This window comes from Oryctolagus cuniculus, chromosome 12 (genome assembly GCF_964237555.1).
Source record: "Oryctolagus cuniculus chromosome 12, mOryCun1.1, whole genome shotgun sequence".
NCBI lineage: Eukaryota > Metazoa > Chordata > Mammalia > Lagomorpha > Leporidae > Oryctolagus > Oryctolagus cuniculus.
In genome coordinates this window covers 107,577,024-107,595,214 of record NC_091443.1, presented here as the reverse complement: position 1 = coordinate 107,595,214, position 18,191 = coordinate 107,577,024, and the positions used below count along the sequence as shown (strand labels likewise).

At 52.9% G+C, this 18,191-nt stretch overlaps 1 protein-coding gene across 1 annotated transcript in view; it reads left to right on the top strand.

The window, feature by feature from the left end:
* The window catches only part of TSPAN3 (tetraspanin 3), a 30,759-nt gene that overhangs the window by 1,903 nt on the left and 10,665 nt on the right, over positions 1-18,191 (top strand). Inside the window, exons 2-3 of the mRNA XM_002722029.5 lie at positions 16,734-16,925; positions 17,129-17,203. Coding sequence (XP_002722075.1) covers positions 16,734-16,925; positions 17,129-17,203 — 267 coding nt within the window. The remainder of the gene's footprint in view (positions 1-16,733; positions 16,926-17,128; positions 17,204-18,191) is intronic.

Here is an 18,191-nt window from a genome sequence, read left to right as displayed (position 1 = left end):
GAATGGGATTTGCTTTTAAAAGTTAATTGCTAGGCAGAGACAGACAGGAATCTTCCATCCGCTGGCTTACTCTCCCGATGCCAGCAGCAGCCAAAGCCAGGAACCTGGGACGTCTGGGTCTCCCAGTGGGTGTCGGGGACCCGAGGGTGTGCACGAGCAGGGAGCTGGAGTCTGCAGTGGGGCCGGGACTTGGATCCCGGCGTCTCGGCTGGGTGTCGAGCCCCCAGCGTGTCTGAGCCCTGGAGTTCTGTGTGCGTCTCCTGACAGGTTGTAGTCCATGGCCTCAGCGGGGGCCCTCGAGGAGGGGTGCCGGCGTTTCCCATGGGGCGTCCTCACACAGCCTGACTGTTACAGCTTTCTTCTAACCCCACTATCCAGGATTTAACTTTTTTCTGATAATTCTTAAAATAAATTTTTAAGGTAAGCAAATCTCTTGTGTTTCTTATATACAGACTTAGGAACGCAGTGGTACTTCCCACCCGTCGCCCCCTTCCTCCCTCCTCCTCCCCATTTTTACATTCTTCTACTTTCAGTGTACTTAGTGCTCTGAGATTTACCTTGCGCTGAGTGAGAGTCGGCGATCAGTGAGGAGCAGCAGGGACCAGGGCTGTAGGGAGTCGCCGGTCTGAGGACGTCCGGACGAGGACGCCAGCGTTGGCCGAATGGAAGTTGCACACCCGGGAGTGGCGGAGCCCGCGTTCAGACCCGGGGTCCCGTGCTCCAGAGCAGGGTGCACCAGGCGAGGGTTGGAAAGAGGAGGGGACTTGGTGGGCTGTGTTAGAGGCAGTTTTTGCCAAGACTCAGATTTTAATGTTTGGAAACTGCTGGGGCTACTACTGTGTGGCAGGGCAGGTGAAGCCACCACCTGCAGTGCTGGCATCCCACAGGGGCGCTGGTTTGAGTCCCTGCTGCTGCACTGCTGATGGCCTGGGAAAGCAATGGAAGATGGCCCAAGGGCTTGGGCCCCTGCACCCGTGTGAGAGACCCAGGTGAAGCTCCTGGCTTCTGCCTGACCCAGCACGGCCATTGTGGCCATCTGGAGAGTGAACCAGTGGATAGAGAATTTCTGTGTCTCCCCCTCTGTCTGTAACTCTGTTTCAAAGTAAAATAAATGAAAAATAATATAGCATTCCAGGTGATTTTTTAACAAACTATAGCAGCATTTAAACGGTACTTTTTAAAAAAGTGTTACTTATATGAAAGAGTTAGGAGAGACAAGAGATCTTCCACCTGCAGGTTCACTCCCCAAGTGGCCACAGTGACCTGGGCTGGGCCAGGCTAAAGCCAGGAGCCTGCAGCTTCTTCCAGGTCTCCTACTTGGGTGACAAGGCCCAAGGGCGTGGGCCGTCTTCCGCTCTCCCAGGCACATCCACAGGGAGCGGCATCAGAAGTGGAGCAGTCGGTGCTCGAACCAGCGCCCGTATGGGAGCAGATGCTGCCGATTGTGGCTTCAGCCCTCTGCGCCTTAGCGCCAGCGCCCTAACCTACAATTTGTCTGAGAAATCAAATCCTGGGAACGCGCTTGGCCTAGCAGTTACTGCACAGGTTAACTTTCCCAGGTCCTACGTCAGTGTGCGTGGGTTGTATTCCCAGCCCTGCTAATCCACAGCCTGGGAGGCGGCAGCTGATGGCTCAAGTAGTCGGGTTCCTGACCCACGTGGGAGACCTGGCCTGAGTCCCGGCTTCTGGCTTAGGCCTTTGCAGGCAGGTGAGGAGCAAATCAGGGGATGGACACGCTGTCTCTTCTCTCAAAAAAAAAATTTAAAAAAAATGAGGAAGTACCACAAAAATGAACAGGTTCTCCCTGGGATTTGTAATGCGTTCCAGGGTTAGCACCTTCTTTCTTTTTTTTTTTTTTTGACAGGCAGAGTGGACAGTGAGAGAGAGAGAGAGAAAGGTCTTCCTTTGCCGTTGGTTCACCCTCCAATGACCGCTGCGGCCGGCGCACTGCGCTGATCCGATGGCAGGAGCCAGGTGCTTTTCCTGGTCTCCCATGGGGTGCAGGGCCCAAGCACTTGGGCCATCCTCCACTGCACTCCCTGGCCACAGCAGAGAGCTGGCCTGGAAGAGGGGCAACCGGGACAGAATCCGGCTCCCCAACCGGGACTAGAACCCGGTGTGCCGGCGCCGCTAGGCGGAGGATTAACCTAGTGAGCCGCGGCGCCGGCCCCAGGGTTAGCACCTTCTACAGAAGGATGGGCCTCCTCTCCGCCGAGCAGGTCCAGTTCCTGGGGTGCCCTGGGCGGCTCTAGTGGGTAGTGGCAGCTCTGTTGCCCGCGCTCCGCTGTAGCCGCGGTGGCTGATTGTTGCCAGGTGTTAGAGCTGAACTGCTTAGGCAGGATCTTCAGAGCGCGCCGGTTAGATCTGGGTGCGCTGCGGTGTGCAAACAGACGTGGTGTGCGCTCAGTGAGCTGACGTCTGCAGGGCTTCCTGTGGATGCCGTGAGGAGTTGAGGATGGCCTGGCGTGACGCTGTGCCTGTGGCGGTGAGGAGTTGAGGACGGCCCAGCATGACGCTGTGCCTGTGCCGAGGGGAGGACTCGTTTCTGAAATCCTGCAGTTTCCTAAGGAAATGGAGAACTGCCCACCGCGTTTCCGAATGCTTGGCTTGTAGCGTGGGAGATGGTTTTGCGTGCCTCGCAGATCTGTGCTGTTAGGTGGTGATGCAGCTGTGGGCCCAGCGTGTTGGCTAGCCCTGCCGTAGTGCCGCGCCCCGGCACGGGGCTTCCTCGCTGGGGTTGGGAGTGAAGTTGGAAGGCTGGAGTAGTAAACAGTCGTTATTAGCTTATCCTATAGATTACACCTGTGCCAGCGCCACGCGGAGCTCTTGATGTTGTGCGGCTGGTCTGACCCAGGAGGCCTTATCTAGAACTAATTTAAGTCTGTGGAATAGGAGCTTTCCATTCTGGAGAGTTAATGGAATAGACAAGTGCGTGTCGCACCGGTCACCTTTGCTGGTTGTACCCTGCTGGAAGAGCCGGTCGGCTCGTGTTGACTCGGTTCATGCGCTGCGTTACAGGGGCTGCGCGGGGAATTGCAGTCTCACCTGTTAGGTCCTTGTTGCCCGTCTGTTGTGGGAGGTGATGGCAGCACTGAGAGTCCTGGGGGCTGGCGGGGGAGGGGCTGCTACCAGGTCCAACTCCTGGGTAAATGCGGGTGGGGGGAAACAAGGTGGGAATACGCACTGTCGCTGCTCACTAGTGCCCAGGTGAAGTGTCGGGCAGACAGACGGACCCCTCTCCTGCTTCCTCCTGTGGGTGTGTGTAACTCGCTTCCTTAGACAGATCAGCCAGTGGCCGGTGAGCTCGTGTTGCCTAGGCTGCTGCTGACGTGGCGCCCAGTGAGGACCCCTTCTCAGGGAACTTCGTGGTGGAGCACGTCAGAGGGGGTGACCTCTGACGTCTGCCCTGAGTGTGAGGAGGGAGCCAGTGCGGGGGATTGGGAGGAAGTGGGGGCTTCGAGACTGAGGGGGTGGGCAAGAGGCCTGTTGGCATTACCGACAGAAGGGGGTACCTTCCTGCGCTCAAAGAAAGCGGTGTAAGGAAGAGTTCCCCGTCTTGCCCAGTTCCCAGCTCCTCCTGCGCTGCCGAGTTGGGGACATGGTGGTCCTTTGATCTGGGACCTTCCTCTGAACCCTGCGCGTCCTCCCGGCCTCCTGTATTTCTCCCGTCGGGAGGGGCTCCTCTGACAACACGCCTTCAGCTAACAGCTTTTTTTTTTTCTTAGCTGTTTGCAGTTCACTGGAAGAAAAGCTGACTTTGTTGGGAGGAAGTCATGGTACATAATAGGGCATGTCTTTCTGAGATGGTCATTGGCAGTTAAGAAAATGACTGTTTCCAGTCTTCCACATTCTTAGTCACCAGTCCCACTGACCAGGCGCCCGAGGCCTGAGGAGTCATTTAACCCTTGGAATCAGCAGCGAGCTCTCTGTAACTTGAGGGATAGGTTGAAATGAGCATTGTAGGATATTTATCCTGCCTCGGAACATTGCAGTGAATTTTATTCCATTAGATCCGTTCAGGTTAGGTCTTTTTGCCGAAAATATTTTCCACAATATTTGTTCCTGTGCCAGCCAAGTGCGCCCTGGAATCAGGCACCCAGTGAGCGGCTGCCGTGCTGTGAGGGCGCGAGGGAGGGCCGCTTCGCTGAGTGACTTACTCGCTGGCCTCCTCCCGGACACTGCTGTCCCGAACAGGCTCGGGTCTCCTCCTGCCCGTGCCCACCACTTCCCTCAGTGCACAGGGACTCGCTGGCACTGGTGGTTCCTTCTCATCTCGCGGGAGTGTGCAGTGAGTGCTGAGACACACGACCCACCCGGGACAGCTGCCACCCCGAGCCCTACAGAACACCAGACTCTTACCGTCAGGGCGGGTGGGCACAGAGGGTCTCAGAGGCAGTGCGTCTCCCCTCACCCCGGGAACCCTGCAGCTGCTACCATAGTTTGGCTCTGGCAATTGCTTCATCGCCAATTTTGTTGCATCTTGAACTTTTGAATCTTTGGCTTGTAGGTATAAATTGGTTTAAACAGATGGACTTCATTAAGCTGGATGAACAATGATTGTAAATAAATAAATAAATACAGGGGCCGACACTGGCACAGTAGGTTAAGCTGCGGCCTGCAGTGCCAACATCTCATGTGGGCTCCACTTCCAATCCAGCTCCCTGTTGCTACACCCAGAAAGCAGCAAAAGACAGCCCAAGTCCCTGGGCCCCTGCACCGACATGGGAGACTCGGAAGAAGCTCCTGGCTCCTGGCTTCAGCCTGGCATAGCCCTGGCTGTTGCGGCTATTTGGGGAGTGAACCAGCAAATGGAAAATCTTTCTTTCTCTCTCTGTAACTCTTTTTTTTTAAATAAATTAAAAAAAAAAAAAAGTAAATGCCGAGCAAGTGGAAGTGGGCTGAATGGAAGGGCGTCCATCAGGGTAACAGCCGAGTCGGAAAGATTCAACTGTTTGCAAGGAACGGCAGTAAGGACAGCGATGTTGATGGCAAAGGCTGATGGTCAAACCTTCACACCCCGTCCACGTCGGATTCTGTAAGATTCTTGTCTCCTCGAAAGGTGATGTTTGTGAAACAAAGAAGAAAATGTCCAGCGAAGGACAATCAGAGTTGTGCTGGATAATTAGAAACATCTAGGGACCGGTACTGTGGCATAGCGGGTAAAGCCGCCGCCTGCAGTGCCGGCATCCCACATGGGCAGCGGTTCGAGTCCCAGCTGCTCCACTTCTGATCCAGCTCCCTGCTGCAGCCTGGGAAAGCAGCAGAAGATGGTCTAAGTCCTTGGGCCCCGGTACCTGCGTGGGAGACTGGGAAGAAACTCCTGGCTCCTGGCTTTGGATTAGCACAGCCCTGGCCATTGCAGCCATCTGGGGAGTGAACCAGCAGATGGACGACCTTGCTCTGCCTCTACCTCTCTGTAACCCTGCCTTTCAAATAACTAAATAAAAACTAAAGGATGAGTCACAGCCCAGTAGATCTAAGCAAAGTGATACATGAGACAGATGAAAGAGATGCCCATTTTATTTGGTGGTTAAAGGACAGATCTAGGAATTAACTCATGTTCAAGAGAACAGCATCTCAATTTCAGATGTAATTTTAAATATTTTTCTGATTATGGAAGTAATTTGCTTTCCTAAGATGTTGAAAAAAGATTTTTTAAAAAACCCACCTGTCAAATATCACTTTTTTTGTTTTTAAAGATTTTATTTATTTGAGGGCTAGAGTTGCAGAGAGAGAGAGAGAGAGAGGGAGAGACAGACAGGTCTTTCATCCACTGATTCACTCCCTAAATGGCCGCAATGGCCAGAGCTGGGACGAGCTGAAGCCAGGAGCTCCATCCGGTCTCCCACGTGGGTGGCAGGAGCCCACACTCTCGGGCCCTCTTCTGGTGCCTTACTAGGCACACTAGCAGGGAGTAGGGTTGGAAGTGGAGCAGCCGGGCCTGGAACCCGTGCTTCAGCGTGGGATGCTGGTGTCCAGGCGTGGCGTAGCCCGCGGTGGAAATCGCCAGCCCCAGATCTCTTGCTTTAATATCCCCGTTCTTGCGGCATGTCTCACTGTGGGTGATAGAAAGGAGTTGAGTAGATTTTAGCACCAAGGACTTGGGCCCTCTTTCACTGCTTTCTCGGAGCATTAGCAGGGAGCTGGGTCAGAAGTAGGGCAGCCGGGACACAATCCAGCACCCATGTGGGATGCAGGCGCCACAGGGGGAGGCTTAGCCTGCTGCGCACAGCGCCAGCCCCGAGTGTCACCTTGATTTCACTAGCCAAAGACAGTTTATGTTAACATCGTGGTGTTTTTTTTAATGGCCTGATTATTTTGTTTATTTTAAGTCATAATTAACACCTCAATAAACGTGAAACGTATTAGACCAATTCCGCCTTTGCACTGTATCCTTCAGCTATAGGAATACAAAAGACGTAGCAGATACTTGTTCATAGTCGCTCAAAACTGGAAACCAAGCTTAATTCAGTGTGAGAATAAGCAGTGGCAGACCTGTTCAGTGTAATAAAGGAAGAATGGACTATGGTTACCAGCAGTGGCCTTTATGAACCACAGAGGCATTATGCCGAGTGATCAAAGCCAGACTGAGGAAGGCACATACTGTGTGAGCCCGTGCGTGCGTCATCTTCGGAAGGAAAGATGCAGTCAGTGTGAGTGGGTCGGGCTTAGAGGGAGGTCTGACTGTGTGTATCACATAAGGAAGAGGGCATTTGGGGTAATGGCATTGTTCTCTATGCTGACTCTGGTGATTAACTGAATATATATCTTAAATTGTCAACCAAAAACAGTTAAGTATGCTGTTTGTTTATATTTGAATGGTAGAGACTGACAGAAAGAGGTCTTCTGCCTGTTAGCTCACTCCCAAACTGCCTGCAACAGCCAGGCTGGGCCAGGCCACAGCCAGGATCCCAAAACTCAGTCTGCTTCCCCACAAGGATGGCAAGGCCCACCTACGGGGGCCGTCGTCTGCTGCTGTCCAGGGCACGCATCAGCAGGAAGCTGCAGTTAGAAGCAAAGCCAGATATGGGCCTAGGCCCTCCAAAGTGGCGATTTAATCACCATACAAATGCCTGTTTCTGTAATTTTTTTAAAATGTTAACTATTTTCTTTTTCCTTTCTTCTTCTTTTTTTTTTTAATGAAAAAGGGAGGAGGACTCTCCTCCATATGGTAGTTTATTCCCCAAATGCTGCAACAGCCAGGCTAGGCCAGGCCACAGCCAGGAACCCCGAATTCATCCCCAGTCTCCCATGTGGGTGGAAGGGACCTTGGTTTGGTTTTAAGTGTCTGTTTACGAATGTGTATTGTTGCCCCACTGTGCCCCAAACATTATTAAATTATGCTTTTCCAGGATATTTCAGGGCCTTCTAGAACGCAAGCTTGCCTCTGGGTGTCAGGGCTCCTCCTCTTCCATTCTTATTATTACTTTGTTGCTTGCTTGATGGGCATGCAAACCTTTGTTTCCATCTGACTTTCTTACCAGTAAATTTTGAGAAGAGGAACCAGTGTGAATGCGTGGCCGCTGAGGATTACTGTTGCTAGATTGCACCCGAAACTGCTTTTCTTTATTATCTGTAGTCCCTCCAAGCCGGAGGCCCTACTGTCCCCTCACACATCTTTGAATCTGGCTTGGTTTTATTTGGAACCAATTTATTAGACAGAAAGCTTTAATAGCTTGTAAAAGTCTTGGTAAGAACAGCTTTAATTTTTAAAAAAGATTTATTTATTAATTTTGAAAGAGTTACAGAGAGAGAGAGGGAGAGACAGAGATATCTTCCATCTGCTGGTTCACTCCCCAAATGGCTGCAACAGTCGGGGCTGGGCTAATCTGCAGCCAGGAGCCAGGAGCTTCTTCCAGGTCTCCCACGTGGGTGCAGGAGCCCAAGCACTTGGGCCATCCTCCACTGCTTTCCCAAGCACATCTTCAGGGAGCGGGATGGGAAGTGGAGCATCTGGGGTTGAACCAGTGCCCATATGGGATGCCAGTGCTGCAGGCTGAGGCTTTACCTGCTGCGCCACAGGGCCGGCCCCATAGCTTTAATTTCTGATGAAAGAGGATTTGAGGACTGTGGAATTGTCTTTTTTTCTTTCCTTAAAGTTGATAGGAAAGTAACTGAAATTCACAGGCAGTGGCTTGGGCAGGAGCGGTGTGTTTTGGAACAGGAGCTGTGTGTAGATGAAGCCAGCTGAGGGGTGTGCCTGGACTCAGTACTGGGCTAAGTAGAGTGCTGGGGCACTGGCCCAGGAAATGGCGTGATCAGGAGAGAAGTGAGACGTCACAGTCCAGTGTGACTGCTGCCTGGAAAACCTGCTTCCATACGAGGTGTGGGGTCCAGGGCAGGCTTTGCCGGGTCTTCCTCTCTTGACTCCCTCTGTTTCCCTCTGCCGTCAGTCACTGCTGCTTGCCCGGGCGTGCAGACAGGCACAGCGCTTTCGGCAGCACCACGTCCGCGTTGTCCCCTGTCTTGCCTTCCGATTCCGGCCAGCTCCAGATGGGGTCAGCCTGTCTGATGCAGACCATTGCAAGGAAGCCACTGCTGCTTTGCCTCCTCTTCCCGCCCCGTTCCTGTTCCTGACAGCTGAGCTGTTTTATCTCCCCAGCTTGTACCAAGCCTCTGGGTTTGTTTGTTTAAGATTTATTTATCTGAAACGCAGAGTGATGAGAGAGATTAATTAATCTTTCGTCCGCTGGATCACTCTTGAGATGGCCGCAATGGCCAGGGCTGAGCCAGGCTGAAGCCAGGAGCTCCATCCAGGTCTCCCACGTGGGCGGCAGGAGCCCACACTCTCGGGCCCTCTTCTGGTGCCTTACTAGGCACACTAGCAGGGAGTAGGGTTGGAAGTGGAGCAGCCGGGCCTGGAACCCGTGCTTCAGCGTGGGATGCTGGTGTCCAGGCGTGGCGTAGCCCGCGGTGGAAATCGCCAGCCCCAGATCTCTTGCTTTAATATCCCCCTGTTCTTGCGGCATGTCTCACTGTGGGTGAAGTGAAGTTGAGTAGATTTTAGCATTTCATCAGCTCATCTGCTCCTTCATACAGGGTTTGAAATACCCCCCTCCCCAAATTAATTTTTAAACAACAGGAGAAGCAATTTTCTCTAAGAATGGCAGTTCTTACTTTAAGAGATTTCCATTTGTTTATGTATAGAGAAAGGGTAAAAGAAGTAACATACTTCTGGAATTATACACTTCCAAAATGTGATGACGAGATAGTGTTAGTTTTAGAGGAGCGGTTAGATGTCATGAGAGGCCCTGGCAGAGTGGTCTCTGCGGCTGCATGTAGAGCATAGGCTTATTGAAAGAGAAAGAATGCTTCAGACCCTTGTGTGGGTCCGACCTCAGCCGTGCCCCTAGGCTTCCTTTCACTTCCTTGTTGAGAGGCGAGTATTTTTAGTGCGCTGTGCTGGCTCAAATCCTCCTTGCAGGCTCAGGTTCTCAGCCCAGCTGCTCCCAGCTCCTGCTGCCGCGTCCTCCCCACCCCCTCCTTGCAGCTGCGTTGTTGGCAAACCTCAGCTCCTTTGACGCGTCTCAATCCCGTGTGGCCCCCCCAAGGGAGGGTTTAATCGGCTCACCACTGGTTTAGCTTTTCTAATAGCCACATCGTCCTTAGCCTGCAGAGTCCCTCGGCTGACCGGTTGGGAGTCACAGCCTCCCCTCCGTTTAGCACGGACTCTCTGTGTCCTTGCACTCTGGTGTGCCCGTACTGATGGCTGGGTGTCGTTACAGAAGTGGCTTGTGGCTGTGGTAGGCGTTCAGCTGTTGGGACACCGGCACTGGCGTCATCATACGCTGCTGTGTGGCTTTAGAAGCTGTGTGCAGTTACAGAGAGGAGCGCTCGGGAGTTGTCTTTGGGTCGGGAGACTTCTAAATAGTCTCTGTTTAGAAGCCATTTGATTTCACGTGGCCTCGAGTCCGCGATCGTGCGGTGTCTGCTTGGGTGTGTGCAGCTGGTAAGCTGCTTCCCACTGCGTGTTGCTGACGTAGTGCTCTGTTGTGTTCTCAGCTCCGCTGTGCAAGCTGCTTTGCCTGGTTTGCAACTTGAGAGTCTGAGAGGGCTTTACAGACAGTGCGCCCTGCTCGCCTGCCCGCGTTCCTCTCCGTCTATATGTCCGTCCTTGGTTGGTCTTCCGCCTCTGCCTCCGGTGCTGCCTCCCGCCGGGTGGAGAGTGGGGGCACAGCAAGCGTTTCCAGTTGGCCCATGCCCAGGCAGCACTGAGTGCGGTCTCCTCAGAATCTCTGTCGCATCTGACATGCAAGTTCTTCACTGTCCGGTGCTCGGAATTCACTGTTGAGTGCACACATCCGCCATTGCTTCCTTCTCATTGAAATCCATGTAGGTCAAAAACATCTTCAACAAAATGGAGTTCATTTTAATCCAAACCTTTTAAGAACTACTGCCTTTTGGAGTCAGAAGCTAAACCCCCAAAGAGCAGAGAGCTGACTAGTGAAAATGGTTTGATTAAATCACATTTAGGGTTTCTTACAGCTCAGCTTGAGGACCGACGTTCCCTAGCAAAGTGTGTGTGCTTACCACACTGAACGTGGTCAGAAAAGGAGGGCTTGGTAAGAATGGCGAGTGATGCGAGTCCTCCGTAATAAATACACCCAAACGCCGGGGCCTTTTCTCCTCTTCCCTCCTGTGCTTACCCCCCCCCCCGAAACCAGCGTCAGAGAGCTCAGGGGTCTTTGAGCAGGCATAGTCGCTGCAAGTGCAGCATTTATATTTATAGGGTACTGCTTATAAACTCGTGTATGAGGGCGTGTTAAAAAGTTCATGGGCAGTGAGATGAAGAGGTAAGTTTATTTGGTGCAAACACTTTTGTGGCAGAGCGATGCAGGCCTCCCATGTCGGAGCACCACTTTGAGACCCGGCTGCTCCACTTCCCATCCAGCTCCCTGCTAATGTGCCTGGGAAAGCGGAGGGTGGCCCAGGCTCTCGGGCCCGGGAGTTCCTGCTTCTGACTTCCGCCTAGCCCAGCCCTGGGCTTTGCAGCCCGGTGGGGATGGAAGATAATCAGTCCCTCCCTCCCTCCCTCCCTCCCTCCCCCCCTTCTCCCCCTTCTCCCCCCTCCCTTTCCCACTCTGCCTGTGAAGTGAGTAAATCTTAAAATTCTTTTTGAAACCCATGAATTTTTTAAAAAAGATTTATTTATTTGAAAGGCAAAGTTAACACAGAAGGGGAGAGATCTTCCATCCAGTGGTTCACGCCCTAGATGGCTGCAACGGCCGGGCCTGATCCAGGCCAAAACTAGGAGCCAGGAGCTTATTCCAGGTCTCCCACAGACGTGGAAGGGCCCAAGCACTTGGGCCATCTTTGGCTGCTTTCCCCAGGCTACCAGCAGGGAGCGGCTGGGACATGAACTGGTGCCCATATGGCATGCTGACTGGGCGGGTGGCCGCTTTATCTGGTACGCCACAATGCTAGCCCCATACTTTTTTTTATATTCATTTTCCACACACTTTTAAAGACCTAACCTGGATTAAGTGGCCACATTGTGTTGGAATAGTGAACTAGAAACCAGAGCCATTGGACTGAGAGAGGAGAAGCAAGTACAGACCAGAGCGTGTGCTGCGAGGGGAAGTTTCAGGGGAGGTTAAGGCGAGGTGTGCTCGGGTAGCTGGTACCTCCCGGCACCGTTCAGGGCACGAGAGGTGGTGCAGGCGCCACTTGCTTGTTGCCGCTGTCGTGGACGCTGCTGGAGCTGTGCCGGGCCGTGTGCCTGGAGGAGGGGCTCCCAGCCCGGCCTGAAACGGCCAGGATGACCTCCAGAGGGACGAGGCAGCGTGTCAGCTGCGTCAGTGAGCGCCCGAGTTCCCAGGAGAGCAGCAGACGTAAAGAAGTGAGACTATGGGGTAAAGCAGCGGAAGTCGGCCCAGTGCTTGGGCCCCTGCACTCACACGGGAGACCCGGAGAAGCTCCCGGCTTCAGATGGGCCCAGCTCCGGCCATTGTGGCCAGTTGGGGCGTGAACCAGCAGCTGGAAGAAAGCTCTGCCTCTCCTCTCTCTGTGTAACTCTGACTTTCAAATAAACAGATCTTTTTTTTTTTTTTTTTTTAAAGTGAGACTGTGGGGTCGGCACTGTGGCATAGTGAGTAAAGCTGCTGACTGTGGCACTGGCATCCCACGTGTGTGCTGGTTCTAGTCCCGGCTGCTCCACTTCCCATCCAGCTCCCTGCCAGTGCACCTGGGAAAGCAGCAGCAGATGGCCCAAGTGCTTGGGCTCCTGCACCCACAGAGGAGTCCTGGAGGAAGCTCCTGGCCCTGGCCTCACCCAGTTCTGCTTGTTGTGGCCATCTGGGGAGTGAACCAGTGGATGGAAGATCTCTCCCTGTCTCTCCCTCTCTCTCTGTCTCTGTAACTCTGCCGTTGAAATAAATAAATAAATCTTAAAAAAGGTTAGACTGTGAGGTACATCTGGTGTAACAGTTTTATGTTCTTCAGGTGTATGGGGGATAATGAGAGGCTGAGAGCAAGGATGAACAGCTTTGGTCATCGGGGGACTTAACTCATCCCATCCTGATTTTAAGAAAGCTTAGGCTTTGGTCTGGATTATATTTTTAACAAACATAACCCTGGTAATATAAAGAACATTTGTTGGGGCTGGTGTTATGGCATAGTGGGTAAAGCCGCCACCTGTGACGCTGGCATCCCATATGGGCACCAGTTCAAGTCCCAGATGCTCTACTTCTGATCCTGCTCCCTGCTGATGCACCTTGGAAATCAGCAGAGGACGGCCCAAGTCCTTGGGTCCCTGTATCCACGTGAAAGACCCGGAGGAAGCTCCTGGCTTCAGGCTGGCCCGGCTCCAGCCATTGCAGCCATTTGGATGTGAACCAGTGGATAGAAGATCTCCTCTGTCTCTCCCTGTCTCTGTAACTCTGCCTTTCAAATAAATAAATTTTTAAAGAGCATTTATTAAGGGGCAGGAAGGATGAAAATAATATTCAGAGGCCAGCATTGTGGCGCAGTGGGTGAGGTTACCTCTTCCAGTGGCAGCTTCCCACAGCAGAGCGCCGTTCTGAGTCCCGGCTGCTCGCTTCACACCCAGCTCCCTGCTGGTGCACCTGGGAAAGCAGCGAAGGTGGACCAGGTGCTTGGGCCCCTGCCACCATGTGGGAGACCTGGACACAGTGCTGGCCCCTGGCTTCAGCTGGGCCCAGCACTGGGTGGCATGGCCATTAGGGGAGTAAACCAGCAGTAGAATCAATCTCTCTCTCTCTCTCTCTCTCTCTCTCTCTTTCTCTCTCTCTCTGTCACTCTGCCTCTCAAATAAATCTTTAAAAAAAGAAAAAGTAAGACATAGGATGAAAATGATCAGGCCCAAATTAAGCCCTGCAGTGAGGTAGAAGAGAAATTGAGATTCCCAATGTTTTGGAAATAAACTTGGGGTTTGGTGATTGGTGGGGTTATAGAGATGGGGCAAGGAGGGAGGATGGGAGAATGCTCAGGTGTTTGGCCAGGAAACTTTGGTGGGTGGTGCCTTTTGCCAACTAGGAATGTAAGGGAAGGTTAGGTGGGGTGGACAGGGGTCAGGCAAGGTCGATGGCGAGGTGTCGGTGGGACCTGCAGATGGAGATGGTCGGAGTCTCTCAGGTGGTGAGCTGCTCTGACCGGTGAAGCTTTGGTGCTGCAGCGAAGGACAGAGGAATAAAGAATACAGCACAGGGCTGGCGCCATGGCGTAGCAGGTAAAGCCGCTGCCTGCAGTGCCGGCATCCCATATGGGTGCCAGTTCAAGTCCTGGCTGCTCTACTTCCAATCCCATTCTCTGCTATGGCCTGGGAGAGCAGCGGAAGATGGCCCAAGTACTTGGGCCCTGCACTCGCATGGGAGACCTAGAAGAGACTCTTGGCTCCTGGCTTCGGATCGGTGCAATTCCAGCCGTTGCGGCCAGTTGGGGAGTGAACCATCGGATTAAAGACCTCTCTCTCTCTCTCTCTCTCTCTCTGCCTCTCTGCCTCTCTCTCTCTCTGTGTAACTTTGACTTTCAAATAAGTAAATCTTTTTTTTTTTTTAAGTTTTTTGAGAAGCAGAGTTAGACAGTGAGAGAGACAGAGAAAGAATTATAGACAGAGAGAGACAGAGAGAAAGGTCTTCCTCCCGTTGGTTCACTCCCCTAATGGCCACCACAGCCAACGCTGTGCCAATCTGAAGCCAGGAGCAAGGCGCTTCCTCCCAGTCTCCCACGTGGGTGCAGGGCCCAAGGACCTGGGCCATCCTCCACTGCCTTCCCGGGCCACAGCAGAGAGCTGGACTGGAAGAGGAGCAACCAGGACTAGAACCCGGGGTGCCAGTGCCACAGGAGGAGGATTAGCCAAGTAAGCCATGGCGCTGGCCCATAAATACGTAAATCTTTTTTAAAAAAACAAACAAACAGGCCCAAGTGCTTGGACCCTGCACCCGCATAGGAGACCAGAAGGAAGCACCTGGCTCCTGGCTTCAGATCAGCGCAGCACACTGGTCCTAGCTGCCATTTTGGGGGTGAACCAATGGAAGGAAGACCTTTCTCTCTGTCTCTATCTAACTCTGCCTGTCAAAAAAAAAAAAAATACAGCACAAAGTGGACATTTTAGAGTCTGGTGCTGGAGAGGACGAGGTAGGAAGGAAACTGCTGTGGCCTAGGAAAGCAGGGGACAGGGCTGAGATTCAAAAAGAATATGTCCGTTAAAATTGCCTCCATTGTCTGTGTCTTCTCGTTTTCAAAAGTCCATGTTATTTAAAGAAAAGTTGCTGCCTTTCCATCTTACAAATGGAGCCTCTTTTCCAGACCTGACAGTCCTAGTAGCCTCGTGTGAGAAAGTGGCCGAGGACGCCAGGCGGATTGTGAACCCAGGGTCCAGTGCAGAGCGGGTGATGGCGTCCAGGGCCCCAGAGGAGGCCGTTTCCTAGTTTGAAGCTGATTTATACGTCCACTTTTAAAAGATGGGGCAGCCGTTCTTTTCCTGTGAAAGTCTCAGCGCTCTGCATTTGTTTAACCCTTGGCCTGACCCTGCATTTGCTCGTTCACTTACAAGCAGGTGGCTTTGGACTGGCGGCACGTGGTGAGCGATGAGAGTGTGGGTGAGCCCCTGCGGCGGGGAAGGGCCTGGAGCACCATGCGCCCCCTCCCTGCGCGCCAGCGCCTGGGGGCTTGTCTCAGGCCCACCCAGGCCTGCTGCGGCAGTCTGCAGTTGACTGGGGCGATTCCTGTGCACAGTACGGTTGGAGAAGCAGTGTAAGGAATAAATGTAGCATTCGCTTGTTCCTAGTGGGTGAACCTCTGGGTTCACAGTTTCGTTCTGCAGGAGAGCGAGGATTTTGGACGTGGGTGCCCTGCTTACCAGTTATTCTATTTTCTCTCCCCAAGGGCTGGAGAGAGCTTAGAAATGCAGGATTCTGGGGTCAGATTGCCTGGGTTCAGATCCCAACTCTCACTTACTGCAGGTTTACTCACGTGTGGAGGACAGCGACAGCGGCAGAGGCTTCCTGCCTCTGCTCCATCAGTGGAGGGACAAATACGTTTATTTATTTATTTGAGCTGGCGCCACGGCTCAACAGGCTAATCCTCCGCCTTGCGGCACCAGCACCCCGGGTTCTAGTCCCGGTCGGGGCGCCGGATTCTGTCCCGGTTGCCCCTCTTCCAGTCCAGCTCTCTGCTGTGGCCAGGGAGTGCAGTGGAGGATGGCCCAAGTGCTTGGGCCCTGTACCCGCATGGGAGACCAGGAGAAGCACCTGGCTCCTGCCTTCGAATCAGCGCAGTGCGCCGGCCGCAGCGCACCGCCCACGGCAGCCATTGGAGGGTGAACCAACGGCAAAGGAAGACCTTTCTGTCTGTCTCTCTCTCCCACTGTCAAAAAAAAAAAAAAAAAAAAAAAAAGAAATTATTTATTTGAGGGAGTTACAGAGAAAGAGGGAGAGACCGAGAGATCTTCCATCTGCCCTGTCACTCTCCAGATGGCCACCGTGGCCAGGCTGGGCCAGGCTGCCTCCAGATCTCCCTCTTCGGGAAGGGGCCCACACTCTGGCTGTCTTCCGCTGCTTTGCTCAGAGCTGGGTCAGAAGTGGAGCAGCCGGGATACCAACTGATGCCCATAGGGGATGCTGGAGTTGGAGGCGGTGGCTTTGCGCACTGTGCCACAGCACCAGCCCGTGCAGATAAGTCCTCAGGTGCACGTGTGTGTGTGTGCTTACAGTGTTGTTTTACACGTGATTTCTTCTCCTCGCTGAACCACCAATTAGGTAAATTGGAAAACTTCCCAACTTTAGTAAACAAATGTTCTTTTGAGACTTATTCATGTATTTATTTATTTGAAAGAGTGACAGAGAAGAGGGAGAAACAGAGAGATAAAGAGAAACAGAGCTTCCACCCTGCGATTTACTTTCCAAATGGCTGCAGCAGCCAGGTCTGGACCAGGCCAGAGCCAGGAGCCAGGAACTCCTTTCTGGTCTCCTAGTGGGTACAGGGGCCCAAGCTCCTGGGCCATCTTCTGCTTCCTCCCCGGGTGCCGCCGAGACCTGACGTGGGACACCGGCGTGGCAGGAGGTGGCTTAACCTGCAGTGCTGCAGCGCTTCCCTAAGAGACGTTTTTGATAAGAGTGCAGGATACTCTGCAACTTTCCTGGGGAGGGAGAGGGAGTCTACACGTGGATTGAAGAGTAATGAGAACTCTGGTTGCATTAGCAGCTACTGAGCAGTAGTAGAAGTGCTGTACGGGCGGGGCTCCGAGAGCAGTGCTCAGACCTTGTGCTCCCCAGGGTGCGGCTGGCATCTTGTGCTACGTGGGAGCCTACGTCTTCATCACCTACGACGACTACGACCACTTCTTTGAGGATGTGTACACGCTCATTCCCGCCGTGGTGATCATAGCGGTAGGGGCGCTGCTTTTCGTCATCGGGCTCATCGGCTGCTGTGCCACGATCCGGGAGAGTCGCTGCGGACTCGCCACGGTGAGTTGGCGCGTCCCGCTGCCCTGTCATCCAGAGGGCGGGCGTGAGCACCTGCGTGACTGTCCCAGACCCTCTGCCCTGAGAACTGGGGCGGAATTAGCGCTTGTCTTGGACTCCTAGCAGTTGTCTGATATTTGTGTTGTATCAGGACAGTAGAGCTATTTTCTCATTGGTATTTAATTTTTGACAATGTGTCTTTACAGTTTGTCATCATCCTGCTCTTGGTCTTTGTCACGGAGGTTGTGGTGGTGGTTTTGGGATACGTTTACAGAGCAAAGGTACGTTGTCTGCTGCACTCCACATCGTGCTTTGAATATTTCATGTGAAATCAACCGGGTCACCTCACCTGAGGCAGCTTTTCCGCCTGCCCTGTTTCGGTTTCTGCACTGCTTTATTTATTTATTTATTTATTTATTCATTTATTTATTTATTTATTTGACAGGCAAAGTTAGACAGTGAGAGAGAGACAGAGAGAAAGGTCTGGCAAGCTTTAAATATCTAAAGTTAACTAGAAGTTACGCACATAACAAGACTTAGTTTCACGTAACATAGCAGTGTTGATGCCGCTACTGTGGTTACAGGCATTGACTTCTCTGCGTTCTCAGAATGAGCTGCAGCTGCGGGGCTGGTCAGCGAGGCGCTTGTTGGGGTGTGCTCAGCCGGTGGAGTCCCTGTGTGGGGGTGGGAAGACACATTTTCTGAGGACTGCATTTTGCATTGCCTCTTTAAAGAATACTTTAGTCTTGGATGTAGAAAAAAAATATCGCTGGGTAGGCATTTGGCTTAGCATTTAAGACACCACTTGGAATGCCTGCATCCTGTATGGGGGTCTCTGGGTTCAAGTCCCGGCTCCATTTCCAGTCCTGCTTCTTGCTGGTGTGCACCCTGCGGGGCAACAGGTAATAGCCCAGGTACGTGGTCCCTGACCTACACTTGGGGGCCCGGATTGTGTTCTGGGCTCCTGGTTTCAGACTGTCCCAGCCCTGATGGTTGCAGGCACTTGGGGAGCAAACCATGGATGGGAGATCCTTCTACCTAACAGTTTTAAGTCAGAGGTATGATATGCCAAATTAACATTCAAACAATTGACACACAAGGAGGGCACCTTGCAGGTGTGCCCAAAAACGCAGTGGGTTATGTCCCTGCCTGTGATCTGGTTGTCAGTGTCCCCTCTCCGCCCACTGCTCGTGGCTGACCATCATAGAGTGCTGAGGAGTGCGGCCAGCAAACTACGTGAGGTGACCCTTGGCCGCCAGCGCTGGAGCA